The sequence below is a fragment of the Abrus precatorius genome, unplaced genomic scaffold, assembly GCF_003935025.1.
Source record: "Abrus precatorius isolate BTA unplaced genomic scaffold, Abrus_2018 Scaffold11, whole genome shotgun sequence".
Lineage (NCBI taxonomy): Eukaryota > Viridiplantae > Streptophyta > Magnoliopsida > Fabales > Fabaceae > Abrus > Abrus precatorius.
Window position 1 is genome coordinate 12,322,807 of NW_020874303.1, and position 21,530 is coordinate 12,344,336.

Here is a 21,530-nt window from a genome sequence, read left to right on the forward strand (position 1 = left end):
TTATTCTGAGAAGTTTATACAAATTTTGTTTTTGGTGGGACGTTCGGTAGAGACTGCATATTTATAGTATTTAATTGCTTTTTATAGTAACTGAATAAAAATATATATTTATAGTAACTGAAGCTCTTTACTTTTGAGATCGTTAGATATTTAATTGCTATTTCTTGGACTAGTTCGGTAGAGACTGCATATAACTAACTTGTAAGTTACATATTTGTCACGTGTTGAAAGGGAAAACAAACAATTTTATGATCTATAAAAAAAATGCTTACCCTTTCAATAAAGAGTTTCTATATTTTTTTAAATTAATGGTTGTAATTTTCTTAATATTGTAAAAATTAAAAAATATTAATATATTTTAATTAAATTATTAACTTCATTATTTATTAATATAAAATTAATTGTTACGATTATTTTACGTATAAGGAAAGGTATTAAATTTCTTCAATTATAAATGGTACGGTAGATTTTATCAAGAAAAAAAAAATTCAATTCTGCGGATAAATTGGTCACTAATTTCTTTACTCTAAATTGCATAAAACTTTTCACTTGTTGTTTAGTTTAGTAAGATCAAGGGTTTATTTGTGTCTTACACGTACACTTTTCGCGAAAAAGTACAAATTTCTCAATTCTGCCGTAACTCCGTTAGCATCGTTGGGTAAACAGTCACTACGTAAAAAAAAAAATAAAAAATTCAGCTGACGTAAACTTTGTTTATTCAACTTTATTTGTCACTTGCTGGAAAGAAAATTGCACACCGCTCCTTTTTTACCAAAATCAATTCGAAGTTTTTCTATATTAGCATGAAATTAAACAATTAACAAACCTTTGACATAGACAATAATGATAGAAAAAACCTTCAAGGCATTAAAGTACCAAGAAAGCCATCAAACGTCCCCGAGGGTGGAATGATTTTATTCACTTATATGCTAATTGTTATTAGTCACATTTATGTTATGAGATTGTTAGTAGAATATAGTTGTCATTCATTTAGTGATTTTGATATTCTGTGTAATATTTTAATTTAATTTTTAAATAAATAAATTTTGCAGAATTAAGAATAATAAAAATTTTCATTCAGACAGTTTTCAGTACAGTTTATTAAAATAAGGATGGATTATAATTTATATCAAATCATTGCTACAAGATTAGTTTAAATACACTAGGATTCTCAAAATAAATTTTTAAGTCCTATAGCAGTTTTATCCATCCCTTTACTGAATCCAGTGCTAATCGTCTTGGTCACATGAAAAATAAACGTAAAGGTAAGTATTCTAAACTATCACACATAAGCACAGAGACTCACCTCACACACTGTACACTTTTCTGGCATTATTCAAATCACATATCAAGCAAATGAAAGATAATACATATTCAACATCAACCAATTCACAAACAGGTGCGTTCATTGCACCATCAAATAATCATCAACACACACGTGCGTTCACTGCACGTAGTCACGCTCACTGTAGCACTGTGATCACAGATTCCTAATGTCCTCAATCTCATAGACTTATTCAGTTTATACTATGGATGGTCGCCGGATAGCTCCCGCTTCACGGATACAACATGTGCGGTATTGAGTCCCCAAGCAAAGGTGTTAGTCAGAGGTTGAGTTAGGAAGAGAGTGTGTGGCCTATGGTGCATCCACGCTCACTGTTGGTGTCACCACTACCCTCTCTTCTCTAAGATATTTCTACCCCATCTTCCACACCCCAGTGTATCGCAACCATTCATAATTTCCAATCATTCCAAACATCATCACAATCACATCCAACATGCCATTCACACACATTTCCACTCATTCGCATTATTCAACATTATTCAATGGCATGCTAACACATAATTTTACCCACGTTCTCAATCACACCACAATATTCACTTCCACACATGGCACATAAGCCCACATTCAATTACATCCCACTCAAACATCAAATTTTCATAGAAACCCTACCATAGTCAAGCCATTCCAACACACACAAGAATCTTCTATCAAAACACACCTATCCATACATTATATTTTAACCATATTACATTATCTATCAATATAAACGAATTAAAGACACAAAGAGATAGGATAGAGTTTCCTTTTATCTCAAAACGAAGACCTTACACGAGATAATAGCAGAAAACGTTCCCCACACGGTGCTTTATCTCTAAAACATGAGAAATTTCCATGAAAACTCAAGAAAATGACAAAGGGGACGAAAGACCAAAACCCTAGCTCACAAAACTTACCTCCAAACGTCCCAAACACTACCTCAACCTTCAATCTTGCTCATAAACAGCTTTGGAGGTAATTTAATCGGTGAAATAGGGTTGGAAGTCAAGAGAATCAAAGAGAGTTTGAAGAGAGGAATGAAAAATGAATTTCTCAAGCCCTAAACCCCTCAAATACCCTTCTGGTCACGACACTCTCGCTACAACAAGCCATCTCTCGCTTCCCTCACTCTAGTTTTTATAGAATCTCGCTACAGCAAGACTGCACCCAGAAACACCCCTTCTCTATTGCCTTCTCGCTATAACGAGAAGCCTCTCGCTACAACGACAACACAACAGATGTAGTCCTCTCGTCCAGAGCTTTCTCGCTATAGCGAGAATGCCCCTACAACACACACTTAACCTATTTTCAATCCAATTTCAATCATACTCAATAATTTCAATTCAACCACAAACCAACATATACACTTATACTCACAGACTTATCCATATACATTTCTACACACATATTCACATCATCATCATATACATTAAACATAACATATAACAATCCACATATATTTATATTAATAAACCAATATATATATATATATATAGTTACAAAATCTGGGGCGTTACATTCTGCCTAGTTTGTTTGTTTGTTATTCACATATGTTTTTTTTCATTTAGTTGTTTTTGTAAGCCTTTATATAGTGATGGAAGTAATGATTGGAGGCCACAGATATTAAAAAAAAAAAAATCTAATTTTTCACTTATTTTTTGTAGGTAACTTTCTTTATATCGAATTCAGAAAAAATTAATATTTGTAATTCAATCCCACTTAATTCCTCTCTCCATGGCTGACAACACCTATACTCACACCCTCACTCACTCACCTTAAGGAGATCGTTACCCTTACTCAATCACAAACCACCCCCTTTAACACCCAAAACTTCATCAATTCTAACGTAGACAACATTATTCACTCCCTTACTTCTCTTGATCTTTCCAAATCTTCATAAAATTATGATTGTCTCTAACAATCTCCATGAACCTCCAACCATCCCTTGAAACTAAACATCCAACATTTTGACGGTACTGATGCATCGAGTTGGATGTTCAAGATCTCCCAATTTTTTTATTATCCTGGCACCCTGAGGAAGAATGCATCTAGGTGCTCACATTTAGTTGGTACCAATGGTTGTACTATAACGGGCCAAATCTCTACTTAGTCAGGTTTCCTTCAATTTTTTTATTATCCTACTACGACGATCTTAAAGATGCTCTCTTTAAGTTTTCACAATGATGTATTGTTAATGACGATCTGATGTAGACAATTCTAGGAGAAGAATAACTCAAAGAATTTAAAGAACTATGGAACCCAATGAGAGAATGGAATCTGAAAATCTTATTGATTTAGAGAGGAAATTACAAAATTTTACAATTGATCAATAATGAATTAGAATTCTCGAATACAGCTACTATTTATAACTAGTAACCACTAACAACTTTCTAATTAAAGAACTAACCAACTTATTCAAGAATAACAAAAAGAATAGAATTTAAATGTCCAACTAAGCATGACTCATCTACAAAGTCATATATCAATATCCCCTCCTTGACATAATCCTTGTCCTTAAGGATTGATGTCATGATACTTCCCCCTAAGACCATAGAAGAACCCCCATGTAGCCTCTTCAAGTAGTTGATGTTTCCATATACCTAGGACCTTGGTGACAGTTTTGTTGTCTATCTTCATAGTTATCCTATCAAAAATGGCGTCTGGTTCTTTGCCTCCAATAACATCTGCATCATCCAAAGGAATAGAACTAGATGTCACAGCTTCTCTCACGTGTTTCTTTAATTGAGAAACATGAAATACATCATGAACTTTAGAATAAGGAGGGAGCTGGATCTTATAAGCCACTGCTCTAATTCTGTCCATCACAAGGAAAGGACCCAAATATTTTGGAGTTAACTTTGCATTATTCCTAAAAGCCACAGAGATTTATCTATAAGGATGCAACTTGACATACACCAAATCCAATCTGAAATGTCTTGTCACTTCTATGCTTATCAGCTTGTTGTTTCATCTTGTCTTGCACCCTTCTCATATGAAATTTGATGAGCTTCAATGCTTGTTCCCTTTTTTGTAAACTTCTGTCAACTAATTCTATTCTTGATTCCCCTGGTAAGTAAGGAAGATAAGATGGAGGAGGCTGGCCATAAACCACTTTATAAGGACTGGTTTTAAGAGTACTATGGTGAGATGTATTATCCACCACTCGACCAAAGCTAACCACTTGGATTAGTCATGAGGAACATCTGCACACATGCATCTTAGGAAGGTTTCTAAGCACCTACTAACAACTTCAGTTTGCCCATTCGTTTGAGGATGATAGGCAGTGGAAAGCTGAACCTGTACTCCTTAGAAAGCCATCAAATACTTCCAAAACTGACTAACAAAGATTAGATCTTTGTCACTAGTAATGGAGTCAGGAAAACCATGTAGTTTAAACACATTATCAAGAAAACTTTGAGCCGCCTCAGCAGCAGAATAAGGATGACTTAAAGCCATAAAATGAGCTAACTTACTTAACCTATCCACCACCACATATATGACCTATTTACCATAAGAATTAGGCAACCCTTCTAAAAAATTCATTGTTATATGTTGCCAAATTTTGCCAGGTACTGGTAAAGGTTGCAAAAGGCCTAGGGAAGTAGCTGTATTATACCTGCACCTTTGACAAACTTCACACTTCATGACAAAAAATTTAACATTCTTTGACATTCCTATCTCATATACTATAGATTGTAATCTTTTCAAGATGACATCCCTGCCTAAATGACCAGCAGCAGCTGCAGAATGTAACCAAAAAAGTATATCATGCCTTAAGCTTTCCTCATTGCTAATCACTAATTTTCCCTTTCTTCTATGTTCTCCTTATTGTCATGCATAATGCTTATATAAACCAGCATCAGCCTACAGATCTTGTATAATCTTCTGCATGTGCAAATCTTGCTACCAAGACAACTTTATTCTATCGAGTAAATTACTCTCAGGTGTGAGAGTAATGAATGCATGACTTTTCACCAATTACTGCCTAGACAAAGCATCAACAGCCACATTTGTATGACCTTGCTTGAATTCTTGGAAAATGTTAGAATGTAATTAGTCATTAGCCGTTATAGATTTGTAGGAAATTAATAGTTACATATTCTAGGATATTAAGATGATTGATTCTTAATTATTAGGTAGAAATTAATTGTATTTAATTCTATAAATTAGTATAAATTTATACTAAGTGGACTACATTAGACACACAACACATTCAGCAAATATACTTTTATATATGGTATCAGTAGTTTAGGTTTCTTTTCGATCTACAATAGTTATTTTTTGGGTGAATAGTAACCATGATTATTGTGCCCTTTTCCTCCATCATCAAGCATCCCTTTCCTTTGGTGAGCATTACGACCAGAACCACCTTACCTCGGTGACCACCAAGCTCTATTCGCTACTCCGATCTGCCGTCACACATGCCCACACTTGCGTGCGTTTCACGTGCTTGTATCAGACTGTGGGTTTTTCCACTTGCCAGCGTGGCCTCACACCCCAGTGCTCCATTTTAGCCCTATTTCATATTTATTTCTGATGGCTTCCGACAACTCACACTTGAATACCGCCTCAATTGTGACTTTTACCACTGTTCCGTTGATTCTATGTGAAAAACTGACTAGGATGAGCAACTACAACTCTTGGGCTGCTACTATCCAGCTGTGGTTTTAGGGTCAAGGTCGTGACGACTACTTTACCAAACAGGCCAAGGATATTCCCAGCAATGATCAAGCCCGATGGAAGCAAATTGATGCTTCTTTGTGTAGCATTCTCTAGTTCTCCATTGATGTCAAATTGCAACCTCAATACCAAGCCTTTGCTACCTGTTATGATGTTCATCGTCTTTACAATGTTGTCTCCAACCTTTTTTCTGTGAAGCTGAAAAATCATGATACGCAGACCTATCTCAATAAGCTTGATCGCTTAATTACTGATTTTGGTGCACTCATGTCTTTCACTAATGATGCAGACAAACATGCTGAACAACGTGGAAAGTTCTTTATGGTTCTTGCCCTCGCTGGACTTCCTCTTAAGTTTGACTCTGTCCGCAATCAAATATTATCGGGTACTGTTATTCCATCTTATGACACTGTTAATGAACAATTACTTCGCCTCTTAGTTCCTTACATGTTTGGGCATTCTCCTGTATCTATGACCAATTCATCAGCCTTTTATTCCCACTCTTCCTACCAGGGTGGACGAAGTGGAAATCCTAGTGGCTATCATGGTCAACACCCTCATTGCAATTTTTGTCAACGGTATGGCCATACTGAGGCAGAATGTTGTACAAAGATACGAAAACAACCCACGACAACTAATATTGCTCATGTTGTTTCTCCAGGAGTATCTGATGAGATTTCGATTTCAGCTAAGGCCTACAATGAATTTCTCCAATATAAGGCAGTCATGCAGCATACCCAACTTGTTGCCGCCATTGCTTAGTCTGGTAATCCTGTAGCTTTTGTTTCTTAGTCCTCCTCCCTTGGACCTTGGATTCTAGACTCCAGTGCCTCTGATCATATGTTTGGTAACCAATCCCTTTTCTCACATCTATCTTATTTGGATTCTTTACCCTCTGTTACCATGGTAGATGACTCTCAAATAAAAGTTCATGGCATTGGTCAAACACAATCCTATTCTAATCTTACCTTGGATTCTGTGTTTTATATCCCTGGGTGTCCTTTTAATTTAATCTCCATCAACAAGCTCACTCGCACCCAAAATTACTCTATTCTTTTTGCTAATAATTGTGTTTTTGTTCAGGATCGGCATACCGAATAGACGATTGTAGCAGGACATGAGTCTCGACAATTATACTATCTGTCACAATCAGTTGCTTGTCTCTCCATTATGCCTCTAGCTCTTGAGCATCAACACTTAGGTCATCCTAGTATTACCAAAATGCGTCTAATGGTTCTAAGTTTTTCTCACAGTTTGTCTTTTCAATGCGAGTCTTGTTAGTTAGGAAAACATACTTGTCATACCTATGGTCCTCGAGTTAATAAAAATATTTTGTCACCTTTTGCATTGGTTCATTTAGATGTTTAGGGTCTGAGTCGTGTTAGTTCAACTTTAGGTTTTTATTACTTCATTGCTTTCATTGGTGATTTTTCCTGATGTACTTGGTTATTCTTAATGAAAAATCGTTCTGATATTTTTTCTATATTCCAAGGTTTCTTAACTGAAATTCAAAATTAATTTGGCACATTTATTAAAATTTTACATACTGACAATGCTCGTGAATATATGTCTTCCCATTTCAATCTTTTCTGAGTTCATAGGATATTCTTCATCAAACATTTTGCTCTCACACACCATAATAGAATGGTGTTGTTGAATGAAAGAATTGACACTTGGTTGAGACTGCCTATACTCTTCTTCTTCACCACAATGTTCCTCTTTGCTTTTGGGGAGATGCCATTCTCACAGCATGTTATGTGGTCAACCACATGCCTTCCTCCGTCTTTAGTAGTTAGGTTCCTCACTCTCTCTTATATCCAACACAAGATCTTTACTCCATACCTCTTCATGTCTTCAGTTACACATGCTTTGTCCATGACCTTACTCTAGGTAAAGATAAACTTTCTGCCAAATCTCTCAAGTGTATTTTCTTTGGTTACTCACGCCTTCAGAAGGGCTATCGTTGTTTTTTTCCTCAACTTCAATGATATATTATTTTTGCTAATGTCACCCTTTTTTAGACTACTTCCTTCTTCACTTCTACTATATTAGATGCCAATTTTGCAACAGACTCTTTAGAAGTCTTATGCATTTTGCCTGTTCTGGCTCAAGTAATTGCTTCTCCTCCACCTCCATTGCTTCAATACTATGGACGGTCTCAAAATCTGGTTGTGACTCACTCCACTGATCCTCCAGTATCATCTCCAGCTCCAACTGCCCCTCTGTGCACACCTCCTACACCTGAACTTCCTATTGCGATACAAAAAGGTATTCATTCCACTCGTAATCCTAACCCTCTCTATGCTTTTACCATTAATTATGATCATTTGTCTCCATTTTATTTCTCCTTTGCTTTTTCTCTGGATTATGTGCCTATTCCTAAGACTATAGGTGAAGCCATGGCTGATCCCAGATGGCGCCAGGCAATGGTAGAGGAGATGACAGCCTTACATTCCAGTGGCACTTGGGAACTTGTTCCTTTAGCTCCTGACAAGACAACTGTTGGCTGTCATTGGGTTTATACAGTGAAAATTGGACTAGATGGACATGTTGATCGGTTGAAAGCTCGATTGGTCATGAAAGGATATACATAGATTTTTGGTCTAGATTATGGGGACACATTTTTCCCTGTGGCCAAAATAACTTCTATTCGTCTATTTCTGGCTATGGTTGTTATTCGTCATTAGCCTCTTCATCAACTTGATATTAAAAATGCCTTCTTACATGGTGAATTGCATGAAGAAGTTTATATGGATCAACCTTCTAGTTTTATGGTTCCTGGTGATTTTGGTCTTGTTTATAAGCTTCATCGGTCTCTTTATGGTGTGAAGCAATCTCCTTAAGCATGGTTTGGTAGTTTGTCATAACTAGGTGTGAGGCTGATCATTCTATCTTTTTCTTTCATTCTTATTCCAATATGTGCATTTATCTTGTTGTTTATGTTGATGACATTGTCATCACTGGTGATCATGCAACTAGAATTCAACAACTCAAAGAGCACCTTTCACAGCAATTTCATACTAAAGATTTAGGCCCTCTCAAATATTTCTTAGGCATTGAAGTTGCTCAATCTTCTTCTGGCATTATTATTAATCCACGTAAGTGTGCCATGAACATTCTTATAGAAACCAGTATGCCTGATTGTCGTCCTTGTAATACTTTTATGCATCCCAATATCAAGCTTTTTCTAGGTCAGGGGGAGCCATTGAAAGAGCAGAAAGATATCACTGCTTGGTAGGCAGACTCAACTATCTCACCGTCATCAGACTTGATATCACTTTCGCGGTTAGCGTGGTAAGCCAAATTCTAAATGCCCTTTATGATAGCCATTGGGATGCTGTGACACGTATTATTCGTACATAAAAAATACTCTGAGACGAGAGTTATTGTATGAAGACAAAGGCAATACTAAGATTACTTGTTATTCTAATATGGATTGGGCAAGGTCACCATCAGATAGAAGATCCACTTCTGGGTACTGTGTTGTTATCGAAGGAAACATGATCTCATGGAGAAGTAAGAAGCAAAACATAGTTGTCAGATCCAGTGCAGAAGCAGAATATCATGCTACAGCACCAGCCACTTGTGAGCTTATGTGGCTTAGGCAACTACTACTATAACTAAAAGTAGGAGACATCCATGAAACAAAACTTATTTGTGACAATCAAGCTGCACTTCACATTGCATCAAACCCAGTATTTTATGAAAGAACCAAACACATAGAGATTGATTGTCACTTTGTAAGAGAAAAGGTGCTTTCTGGAGAAATCACGACTGATTTTGTTAATTCTATCGATCAACTAGCTAACATGTCCACCAAGTCCCTTAGAGGCCCTTGGATTGAGTATATTTGTAACAAGCTTGGTGCAAATGACATATATGCTCCAACTTGAGCGGGAGTGTTAGAATGTAATTAGTCATTAGCAGATACATATTTGTAGGAAATTAACAATTACATATTCTAGGAAATTAAGATGATTGATTTCTGATTATTAAGTAGAAATTAATTGTATTTTTCTATAAATTAGTATAAATTTATATTGTGTGGGCTGCATTAGACACACAACTCATTCAGCAAATAATATACTTTTCTTTAGAAAAGTTAAATTCCATTAACTTTACAAGTTTTTTCTGCTGGAAAGCTGTTGTCAACCGATGACCGAGAAAATATTGAAAACTTCTATGATCAATTTTGATGATCAAATGAGAATTAAGTTGGTAATGCTTCCACTTTTGCACAACAAATACTATTGCTAATAATTCTTTGTCATAAGTAGAAAATGACTGTGGTTGTAAGTTCAACATCCTACTAATAAAAGTAATAGGATGATGTTCTTGCATGAGAACAGCATCAATACTTGTATCCGAGGCATCCATTTCCACCACAAACTCCTTAGAAAAATCAAGTAAAGATAACATTGGTGCTCTAACCAAGTGATCTTTAAGTGCCTGAAAGGTAGCCTTAGCCTCTACTTACCAACAGAAATTATTTTTCTTTAGCGTATTAGTTAGAGGCCTAGCAATACTTTCATACCCTTTGACAAATATGCTATAATATTCAACTAGCCCAAGAAACCCTCTTAATTGCTAAAGTTTCCTTGGCGTTGGCCAATTCTGCACAGCCATGATTTTAGTAGGGTTCATGGCAACCCCTTCCTTTAAAATAAAGTGGCCCAAGTATTCTACCCTTCCCACTCCAAAACAGCACTTGGATCTTTTAGCAAACAAAGAATGAGATTTCATAGTCATCAAAACTAGTTATAGATTTTGTAAATGATCTACCAAACTACTGCTATATATTAATATATCATCAAAGAATACAAGTAAAAATTACTTCAGAAATTTCTTAAAAACATCATTCATTAACCCTTAAAATGTGACAGGGGCATTGGTTAACCCAAAGGGCATTACCAAATATTTAAAGTGGCCAGCATGAGTTTTAAAGGCTATTTTATGCACATTAGCCTCATCCATCCTTACTTGATTGTAACCAACCCTTAAATCAATCTTAGAGAATATACTTGACCTATGAAGCTCATCTTAAAGATCATCTACTAGAGGAATAGGAAATTTGTCTTTCACAGTTTGCTTATTAAGTTCTCTATAGTCAACAAACAATCTCCAAGAACCATCCTTCTTCCCCACTAAAACCACTTGGTTAGCATAACTTCATAAGGGCTGCTGCTGTTTCGAATAATTCCACTCCTGCACAAACTTATCAATTATATCTTTTTGTTGTTTAGTATATCTATAAGATCTTTTATTTATTAGATTTGTTCGAAGGGCAAGTGTACCCATTGAGAAGTAATAAAGGGTTCTTAAATTAAGTTCCCGAAATATTGTCCCACAAGGATTGATTTCCAATTACTAAGAATTTCTTAATTCAATTGTTTAAGCTTCAAAGATACAAGATTAATTAAAAACAAGAATTTATAAAATCAATTATAAAACTAAGAGTAAGGAATACAATGCACGTCTTGGTTAAACTTATTAGAGAGAAACCTAGGGCATATGGGTTTTTTCATTCAATCTTTTATGTTATTTTTCTATTTAACTCTAAATCCGATTTCCTTGTGATTACTAATCATTCATACGAATACTATTAATACTCAATGATCATGCAATATTAATATTCTTTTCTCTAAATTAATATCTCCAATAGTCATGCAAGACATTAATTTAAGAAAGCTTAAGGAGCCTACGAACTTGTTAATTTAATAACAATTAAAAGAGAAAGATTAGTTTGGTACACCTAATCCTTTGTCTCGTTTTACCCTATAGATCTATTAATTAACCGAGGTACGGTCGCCTGACGATATAATTAATTAGGATTGAGAAAGAAACGTAATAGGATAAAATCTAATCATAAAACGGAAATCAAATGTAGATTCAAACATCAAAATTCCATAAATTCATGAACAATAGTTCCCATAACCCTAGCTATGGACTTAGTTATTCATGTTGAAAGAAAGAACTAAAACAATCATAAACAAAGACATAATCAAAAGAAATATCAAACTAGAGTATGAGATGTATTCCCAGACTTCAAGTACGATCGCTTGAAGCTTCAAGTCTTGCCAAGCATGTGTCAAGGATCTCGTGCAAGAGAGACGAGATCAGATCTATTATAAAGCCAAAGCCAAGATGTCAAAAACGGTCTTTTTTATGATGCCTGAGATCTCTCTTTTAATAGGATTTGAAAACCCTAAAGATTCTTCATAATTGGGCTTCCCGTAGATGAGCACGACCATGCAAGGCCTTAAGCACGACCGTGCATGGGCTCGAAGCACCCCCGTGCTTGTTGAAAGGGTCTGGGCGTGCTGACTGCTGCGAAGCTCTAATCTTCCATAAATTTGGGCCAATAATGCACCCAAAATCCACTTGCGGCCTCTTTATACCAAACTGCACAATTAATATATAAATTAGTGTAAAACCTAAATAAAATAAAGGTCAAATATGAATATATAGGCTGTAAAAGAGGACCTAATTACAAACTTATCAATTAGCCTCTTGAACCAAAGGAATTTTATGATCATGACCTTCCCTCTTGGGTGGTAAACTAACTAGTTCTTGAAAAGCATCTTCAAATTGTAACAGTAAGTTCTCAACAAAAACATTTCCTTCACTTGAAGAAGCATGATTGGTTAAGTATTGTAACAATAAACCACCCTTCTGATCACACAATTGCATCAAACTACTCATGGTAATCAACAACAGTTCCTTTCTGCCTAAGTTTCATAAGATCTGCCATAGGATCATAACAAACTTCTCCAAATCTTTCAATTAAAATTTTAGTATATTCCAACCAAGAAGGTAAACTATTAATAGGGAGAGTTTTCACCACAGATGTATGCCATTGTAATGTTTTTCCTTCAAAATGAATTAATGCTAACTTTGTTTTAACATCCTCAGGTGTTCCATCAATAGCAAAATATGTTTTACATTGATAAATCCATTGTTTCACCGAATCACCATTAAAATAGAAAAAATCAATTCGCGCTAACCTTGTCCACAAGAATAAGTGAAAGAAGTAAATTCATTCCGTGGAATTGCTCTAACTATTAGCGAATTTGATCCTGCTAAGTGCTTCCTGAGAGACATTCTTAAACTCATTCATCCATCGACGAATCCATAGTTTATCTTAAGGTTATTATAATTTCCATAAATATTGCTTTCAATTGTGCTACTACTCAGTTTTCCAATCGTTCTTCTTGTTTGCACAAAGCTATTTGAGTTCTTGTTGCTTATGCCATAAACGCCGCTGGAAGGTGCCAAGTTGATACCACTAATGTAAACAATTTTGGGAGAAGAATAACTCAAAGAATTGAAAGCACTAAAGACCCCAATGAGAATGGAATACAAAAATCTTATTGAATTAGAGAGAAAATTACAAAATTTTACCATTGATCAAGAATGAATCATAATTATGGAATTCAACTACTATATAGCTAGCAACCACTAACAACTCCTAACAACCTTCCAATTAAAGAAACAAACTGACTTATTCAAGAATAACAGAAATAACAGAATTTAGATGTTTAGCTAAGCATGACTCATCTACAAAGTCCTATATCACTATCTCTCTGGGTTTAAAAGTCTTGCTAATCACATCATCATCCTTCCATTAACTTTCCTCCTCAGTTGCTTCATTTCAAGCTTATCTCTGAATATCTGATGGAAAGTTCAGGTGTTTCAACCTCTAAGTCTCGTTCATGTTGCTGCTTTTACCCACTTGCAAGAGAACAAACTCACTGATACAAAATGTCTCCCTCGTCCTTACTTTAACCCGACATCTCTAGAAGCAGAGCTTTCACATTTATTCCACCAGTGTCATGACCTCCACTCCTACCTACACTCCTGAAAACCACCTTTCAGAAGCTCACCCTAGTTGAAATGGCACTCCAACACAAAAAAGCCCTTGTTACAATTGTGATGAATGTTTTGGCCGAACCAAAGGTGTAAATCAAAATACTTCCTCATTGTTGACGATGATGACGCTATTGACTTTGAACTACCTCCATCGTTACCATATGACACTTTGTTATTTCATAGCGTTGATTGCATAACCTCCTCCTCTACCCAAATTAATGTTCATGCGCTCTTTGGACTTCTCACCCTGAGACCTTGCGTGTGATGGACTCTATTAATGGCCAAGAAGTGGTTGTCCTCAATAATGAAGGCAAATTCTATAATTTCATCCAAGATACGATATTGTATTTTCTTAATCTTAAGGCCCAATAATGAGCAATATTTTTAGCTCTGTAAGCCTTTCTAAATAGGCTTTTAATTGTGTTTAATTGATTAGAAAAATCAAACTTTGAATATTCTGACCTTTGTTCATTAATTATGTGATATTTGTTCCTTCTAATCCCCTCATCCCCATATCCACCTAGCCCCTCCACTCCCTCTCACTAGGAACACGCGAAAGTTGTTTAAGTTAATTTTGTACAAATTTTTTTGTTGTTTTCTATATTTTTGCTTAAGTAAAAATGGAATTGGGCATACAATTTCTGCCTTAACAAGAGAGATAGATTCGAAGTCCACAATTCCTATGCAAAGCTGCTTGCAAGTTTTTCTTCTTATTTAGGTTAATTTTAAAAAATATATCTAAATAGGGTCTCTATAAAAATATTTCCTATATATGATAATTTTTAACATGTAATATGAGTATTGTCTCTTTTAGAAAGATACTTAATTTTTTTAAAAAAAATAGTTTCAACAGGTGTCAATACTCGTTTTGGCCTTACACATGGCAAATGTTGATAAGGGTTAATTAAATTTAAAATTCAAAAATTTAAATCAATGACCAAAGGTAGAAAATGTTACATGGCGCAATATGGATTAGTATCGACATTGATAAAAATGATACTTCCCTTTTTGTTTGTTCTTTTCATTCATCTTCCATTCTCGTCAAAAAGAAAATTAAAAAATTAGCGACAAAGGAATCTTGTAAAAAATAAGGTTTTTGTTATTAAAGAATGCAACATGTCTCAATGTGAAATGTTTCTCAAATTCATAAAATACAATTCATATGATATAAGAAGAAGAATATCTTATTAGATATTTTTTTTTTATCTAATTCAATTCAACCCTCAATTTACAAATCAAACCATGACAACCATTGTTTTTAAATTATAAATAGGGACAAATGCCAATAATAGTGAGTGAGTGAGGGAGGGAAGTTTTTTGAGTTTTTTTCCATTCAAGAACTTGTCATTTGGCGCAGTCTTGACTAGTACCAGCATTGACAATAGTATCGTCATTGTTAATGTCAATGCTAGCTAAAATTGGCGCAGTCTTGACTAGTACTAGCATTGACAATAGTATCGTCATTGTTAATGTCAATACTAGCTAAAATTGCATCACGTGACATCCTCTACCCTTAGATGTTGATTTAAATTTTTGAATTTTAAATTTTAAATTTAATTAATTCATATCAACTTTTGACATGTGTTAAGATCAAATCAAGTGTCAATACTAGTTGGGATGATACTCATTTAAAAAAATGATAAAAAAATTCATCTCAAACATAGACAATGTTCATGCCACATGTAAAAAATGACTTAAAAAAAGGAATATGTTGTGCAAAGATCCTATTTAGATAATTTGCTTTTAAAATAACCCAGAAACAAAAAAAAAAAAAAAAAAAAAAAACTGCTACTTGCTCAACTTATCCTAATTAGACCACTTTGGAGTAAAATAAAAAGATAATTATATTTTTTTATTAATTTATTTATAATATATGATTTTGATTTTCTAATTTCTTAATTAATTAATTTTTAGTTTTTATAATAATTAATTTTTATTTTAAAATTATATAAATTTTATTTTTTTATCAATTTTTATATTTTATTAAAAAATTTAATAAGTCGAATCAATTTATTTACTTTAATTGTTTCTTAAAAACATACAAATGAAAATATTTTTCATTAAAAATATAATAATTATTTTTCACTTTTAAAATATTAATCACACATTTAAAAAAATTCCTCAAAGTTTATTAAATTATTTATATTCAAACGTTTTAAACTATATCATATAATAAATTTATCATAAAATAAATTTATCATAAACTCTATAAAAATATTTAGATAAAAAATAATAATTTAAGAATTTAAATACAATAAAATTGATAAAGAGACTAAATTTATATAATTTTAAAAATAAAAAAATCATTAATTAAAAAAAAAATCACATATAAATTAAATTTAAAATATAAAAAATATTATTAAACCAAAAATACAAAAGTTGCGCTCCCATGGATTGATTTGTACCCAATTTTAGCAAAGGAAATAAGATAACATCAAAAGAAAAATCGTCCCTGAAAACACTAATATGTTTTAATTAGATTGAGATACAGTAAATTGATATCAAAGAGTGTCATCTTAGACACGTGTCACCATTCCGTGTTATCTATGAGTGTATGACACGGCATGTAAGTGGGAATGGGTGGAATTTTCGAAAACCAGATACTTCATTCTCTATTTTCAACCAACCAGATACACATTGCCCTTTGCTATACCTGAGTTGCTTCAATCCTTGTTAATTATATTTAATAGACTTTGTTAAGAGGTTCATGAACTTGGATCTTCAACATTAAACTGTGGATCATTTCATTCTATGTAGTTAAGGTAAAGCCTCCTTGCTTAGTTTTCAATTTTGGCTTCAGTTACTTTGGCTTTGATTGAATGTTGGTGTTAACATCATCTCTTAAGCATCTAAAATTGGTTGGTTATTATTGGAAAAGAAAATATTAAAATACAAATGTTTGTAATAAATATGTGTTTAGGTGGTGTTAGTGCTGTATACTAAAAATATTTGTATTTAATGTTATTGTAGATTATCCGGATAAACCTTAAATTTTCACCGGTAAAGAATTTGTCCTTTGAATAAAAATTTACCATTCTCAAGTACTTAAAATAACTTTTAAAGGACTTTTAAAGGAGTGATGTTAACATTATCTATGATCAAATTTTGAGATAGCTGATTGTTATTTTGTTTGGATATGTAGTTCTTCTGGATTAATTGAGAAGAGGCTTGAGGGTTGAAGTTGGTGATTGTAATTTGTGAAGTGCCTGAAATCGAAGGACTCATGGCTGAGCTGGTTGGGGGAGCATTTCTCTCAGCGTGCCTTCAAGTGACTTTTGATAGGTTGGCTTCAAGTGACATAAAAGACTACTTCCGAGGAAGGAAACTTAAGAATGAGCTACTCAAGAAGCTAGAGATTGCACTTAATTCTATAAACCAAGTTCTGGAGGATGCAGAGGAAAGGCAATACAAAAACCCAAATGTGATGAAGTGGCTTGATGAGCTTAAAGAAGTTGTATATGAAGCAGAGCAGCTTTTAGATGAGGTTGCTACAGAAGCATCACGACAGAAGCTCGAAGCTGAATTTCAACCTTCTAATAGCAAGGTACTAGGCTTCTTTACAACTATTATTAATCCATTTGACAAAGAAATTGCATCAAGGGTCAAAGAAATGCTTGAGAACCTAAATTTTCTTGTAGAGCAAAAGGATATATTAGGACTGAAAAAAGGAACTTGTGCTGGCAATGAAGATGGAGTCAGTTGGAAACTCTCCAACAGGTTGCCAACTACATCTTTGGTGGATGAATCTGGCATATGTGGTAGAGATGATGATAAAGAGGAAATAGTCAAAATTTTACTTTCTGATAGTGTCACGTGCAATCGGATACCAATAATTACCATAGTGGGTATGGGAGGGATAGGTAAGACCACCCTTGCTCAACTTGTGTATAATGACCAAAGAATAGATAATCAATTTGACCTTAAAGCTTGGGTCTATGTTTCACATGATTTTGATGTTGTTTTTGTCACAAAAGCAATTCTTAAGGCACTTCATTCCTTATTAGAAGAAGAGAAAGACTTGAATCTGCTCCAGCTTCAACTGAAGCAAAGACTGATGGGGAAGAAATTTTTTCTTGTTTTAGATGATGTCTGGAACGAAAACTATTTAATCTGGGAGGTATTAAAAGCCCCCTTCATTTATGGAGCTTCAGGAAGTAGAATTCTTGTTACCACGCGTACTAAGAAGGTAGCATCAGCCATGAATTCCTCCCAATTACTTCATTTAAAGCCACTAGAGAAAGATGATTGTTGGAAGCTATTTGTGAAGCTTGCATTTCATGACAAGGATGCCACCAAATATCCAAATCTCGTATCGGTTGGCAGAAAAATTGTTGAGAAATGTGGAGGGTTGCCTTTAGCTATAAAAACACTAGGAAATATCTTGCATGCAAAGTTCTCACAGCATGAATGGGTTAAGATATTGGAAAGTGACATATGGCACTTATCTGACAATGATAGCAACATTAACGCTGCACTAAGATTGAGTTACCACAATCTTCCTTCCCATCTAAAGCGTTGTTTCGCTTATTGTTCCATATTTCCCAAAGGTTATGAGTTTGAGAGGGGTCAATTAATCCAATTGTGGATGGCCGAAGGTTTGTTGAATTGCTGCCGAATATATGAGAGTGAAGAAGAGTTAGGTAGTGAGTTCTTCAATGATCTAGTGGCCAGGTCATTTTTCCAACAATCAATGCGCCGTGGTTCTCGCTTTGTTATGCATGATCTTCTCAATGATTTAGCAAAGTCGGTGTCTGGAGAATTTTGTTTACGGGTAGAGGGTGATTTGGTGCAAGATATACACAAGAGAACACGTCATTTTTCATGCTCTCAAAAACTTAGCCTTGGTGATAAATGTTTGGAGCATATTTGTGGGTGTGACAGATTGCGTTGTCTTATGGCACTCAGTTGGGAACCTGGCAGGAAAGGCTTGATGATAAACAGCAATGTCCAGTGTGTTTTATTTTCTACACTAAAATATTTGCGTGTTCTATCCTTCAGTGAGTGTCTCCTCACAGATTTAGTTGATGATATAAGCAATTTAAAGCTTTTGCGTTATTTAGACCTTTCGTACACTGAGATTAAAAGATTACCCGACTCCATTTGTGTGCTGCATAATTTGCAAACACTGAAATTGATATGGTGCTATCGTTTGACAGAGCTCCCTTCAGATTTGTACAAACTTGTCAACTTGCGTCACCTTGACTTGCGTATGAGCGAAATAAAGAAGATGCCAAAGCAAATGGGTAGGCTAAAACATCTTCGAACGCTGACTTGTTTTTACATTGGGAAGCATAGTGGGTTTGATATTGAGAAGTTGGGGAATCTCAACCATCTCCAAGGAACACTTTCAATTTTGAAGTTAGAAAATGTCATTGATCCTGCAGATGCCATGGAAGCTAATATGAAAGATAAAAGGCATTTAGAAGGATTAGTGTTGAATTGGGGTGACAAATTTGGAAGGTGCAGAGAAAATGATGACTCAATAATTGAAAGGCATGTATTGGAGGCTCTCCAACCAAATAGTAACTTGAAAAGGCTCACTATTTTACGTTATGATGGCACTAGCTTGCCAAGTTGGTTCAGCAGTTCTCATTTACCAAATTTAGTATCTATTAAGCTCTCTGAAAGTAAATTCTGTTTCATCTTGCCACCATTTGGGCAGCTCCCCTCTCTGAAGGAACTTTCTATTTCATGCTTTTATGGAATAGAGGTCATTGGGCCCGAGTTTTATGGTAATGATTCCTCAAACATTCCATTCAGATCTCTTGAAACTTTGAAATTTGAGGAAATGAGCGCATGGAAAGAATGGTGCAGTTGTGAAGGCCACAATGATGGTGAAGGTTTGTCTTGTCTTAAAGAGCTTTCTATAAGGCGTTGTCCTAGGTTGAGGAGGACACTGCCTCAACACCTTCGTTCTTTGCAAAAGTTGGTAATTTGTGATTGCCAACACCTTGAGGTTTCAATTCCCAGAGCTGCTAATATTCATGAGCTAGAACTGCACAAGTGTGAAAACATTCTGCTAAAAGATTTGCCATCTAGCTTGAAGAAGGCCACACTTCGTGGATCTCGCATCATTGAGTCGTGCCTCAAGCAAATTTTGTTAAAAAATGCCTTGCTTGAGAATTTGATAGTACATGACTTCCATTGTCCAAACCTAAAATGGTCCTCTTTGGATTTGCAAAGTCATGACTCTCTTGGCAATCTAAGTATAACAAGCTGGTACTCCTCCTCATTGCCTTTGGCACTGAACTTGTTTGCCAACCTTCATTCTCTATATTTGTGTGATTGTCCAAAACTTGAGTCATTTCCCAATGGAAGTTTGCCATCAAGCCTAGGCTGCCTCAACATTGAGGGTTGCCCCAAATTGGTTGCTTCTAGGGTGGAGTGGGGATTGTTCAAACTCTATTCTCTGAAAGAACTCAGGATTAGTGATGACTTTGAAAATGTGGAATCTTTCCCAGAGGAGAGGCTATTGCCACCCACTCTTAGTGATCTTTACTTAACTAGATGTTCAAAGCTAACAACAACAAACTCTATGGGTTTTCTCCACCTCAAATCTCTCAAATCCTTTTATATAGCCGATTGCCCTCGTCTTCAGCTTTTGCCAGAAGAGACTTTACCTAACTCCCTTTCTGTTCTGTGGATTCATAATTGCCTTCTACTTGAGCAGCGATACCAAAAAGATGGAGAGCACTGGCACAAAATTTGTCACATCCCTTCTGTGATGACTAGTTAGTAGCTGAAACATGCATCATTCATCCATCTGTTTATATTCAGTGCTCCCAACAAACGTGGTTTATTTGGTGAAAGGTTGATCTGAAATGTAGAATTGTAACAGCTACTTAGGAGGGTGAATTGTCATATATCCACGAATCACGATACAGATGCATAATCCTTAAATTAACAACGAGTGCAAATCCAATCTTTATATTAGAATGATGATATGTGTCCTTCGGATCGGTTGACTCGGTTAGTCTCTCAATATAATACGCGTGACTCATTTGTTTAGTCAATGAGTACTAATTTTTTTAAGAAAAAGAAAACACATAAATACGTTAACAAATGGATAAATAGAACTAATTGATAATTAAATCATTGACCCAAAATAGAAATTGCTTTGTGAACAAGGCTTTGTACCCTTTCAATAAGCCACGTGTGATTGTTTCGTTAGATTAAAATCATTAAAGAAGAATCCATATATAATATAAATCTTTCAATAATGTCAACAGTAATATTTCTCCCTCGGTCATTCTTTAACTAAGCAATCAGCTTCATGGTTAGGTTCTCACAGGAGTGGGCCACTGAAACAAATCAATCTCTAGCTAGTAACTCAATGACATTTATGGTTATAGAACAATACTTGTGATATATTGAAGTATTTTGCGTGACGAGGGAGATAGCTTCAAACAATTCCCGTAACCAACCAAATAAAATTAATTTGTTGATTAAAAAAGTTGTTGCAAATTTAAAGCTCAACAATTTCAAGGGATTGGTTGAATACAGCAAAACAAGATAAAATAAGAGGGTTGAATAAATAAGATATGATAAAAATATAAGTTTTTATCATATCAAATGTTTAATGTAGACTTAATAGAAAAAAAGAATATGACAAAAATACACAAAATGACAAAATTACTCCTGTCTATATTTATTAAATTAA

The 21,530-nt window shown here is 34.7% G+C and overlaps 2 protein-coding genes across 3 annotated transcripts; both read left to right on the forward strand.

Annotated features, from left to right (window-relative positions):
- The first annotated feature begins 8,918 nt into the window (after positions 1–8,918).
- Positions 8,919–9,621, forward strand: LOC113855633 (uncharacterized mitochondrial protein AtMg00810-like). Its single transcript, XM_027487264.1, has 2 exons — positions 8,919–9,235; positions 9,447–9,621. Exons 1-2 carry the CDS (start codon positions 8,919–8,921, stop codon positions 9,619–9,621), a joined length of 492 nt encoding a protein of 163 aa, XP_027343065.1.
- Positions 9,622–16,490: 6,869 nt separating this feature from the next.
- On the forward strand, positions 16,491–21,365 carry LOC113854784 (putative disease resistance RPP13-like protein 1). 2 transcript variants are annotated; one of them, XM_027486000.1, is made up of 3 exons: positions 16,491–16,632; positions 17,013–17,414; positions 17,509–20,801. In XM_027486000.1, the coding sequence occupies exon 3, from the start codon at positions 17,718–17,720 to the stop codon at positions 20,604–20,606; it is 2,889 nt and encodes a 962-aa protein (XP_027341801.1). In that variant the 5' UTR covers positions 16,491–16,632; positions 17,013–17,414; positions 17,509–17,717; the 3' UTR covers positions 20,607–20,801. The 2 variants fall into 2 exon arrangements, with proteins under 2 accessions (XP_027341801.1, XP_027341799.1); XM_027485998.1 differs by having other exon boundaries at positions 16,537–16,632; positions 17,013–21,365.
- The last annotated feature ends 165 nt before the right edge of the window (positions 21,366–21,530 follow it).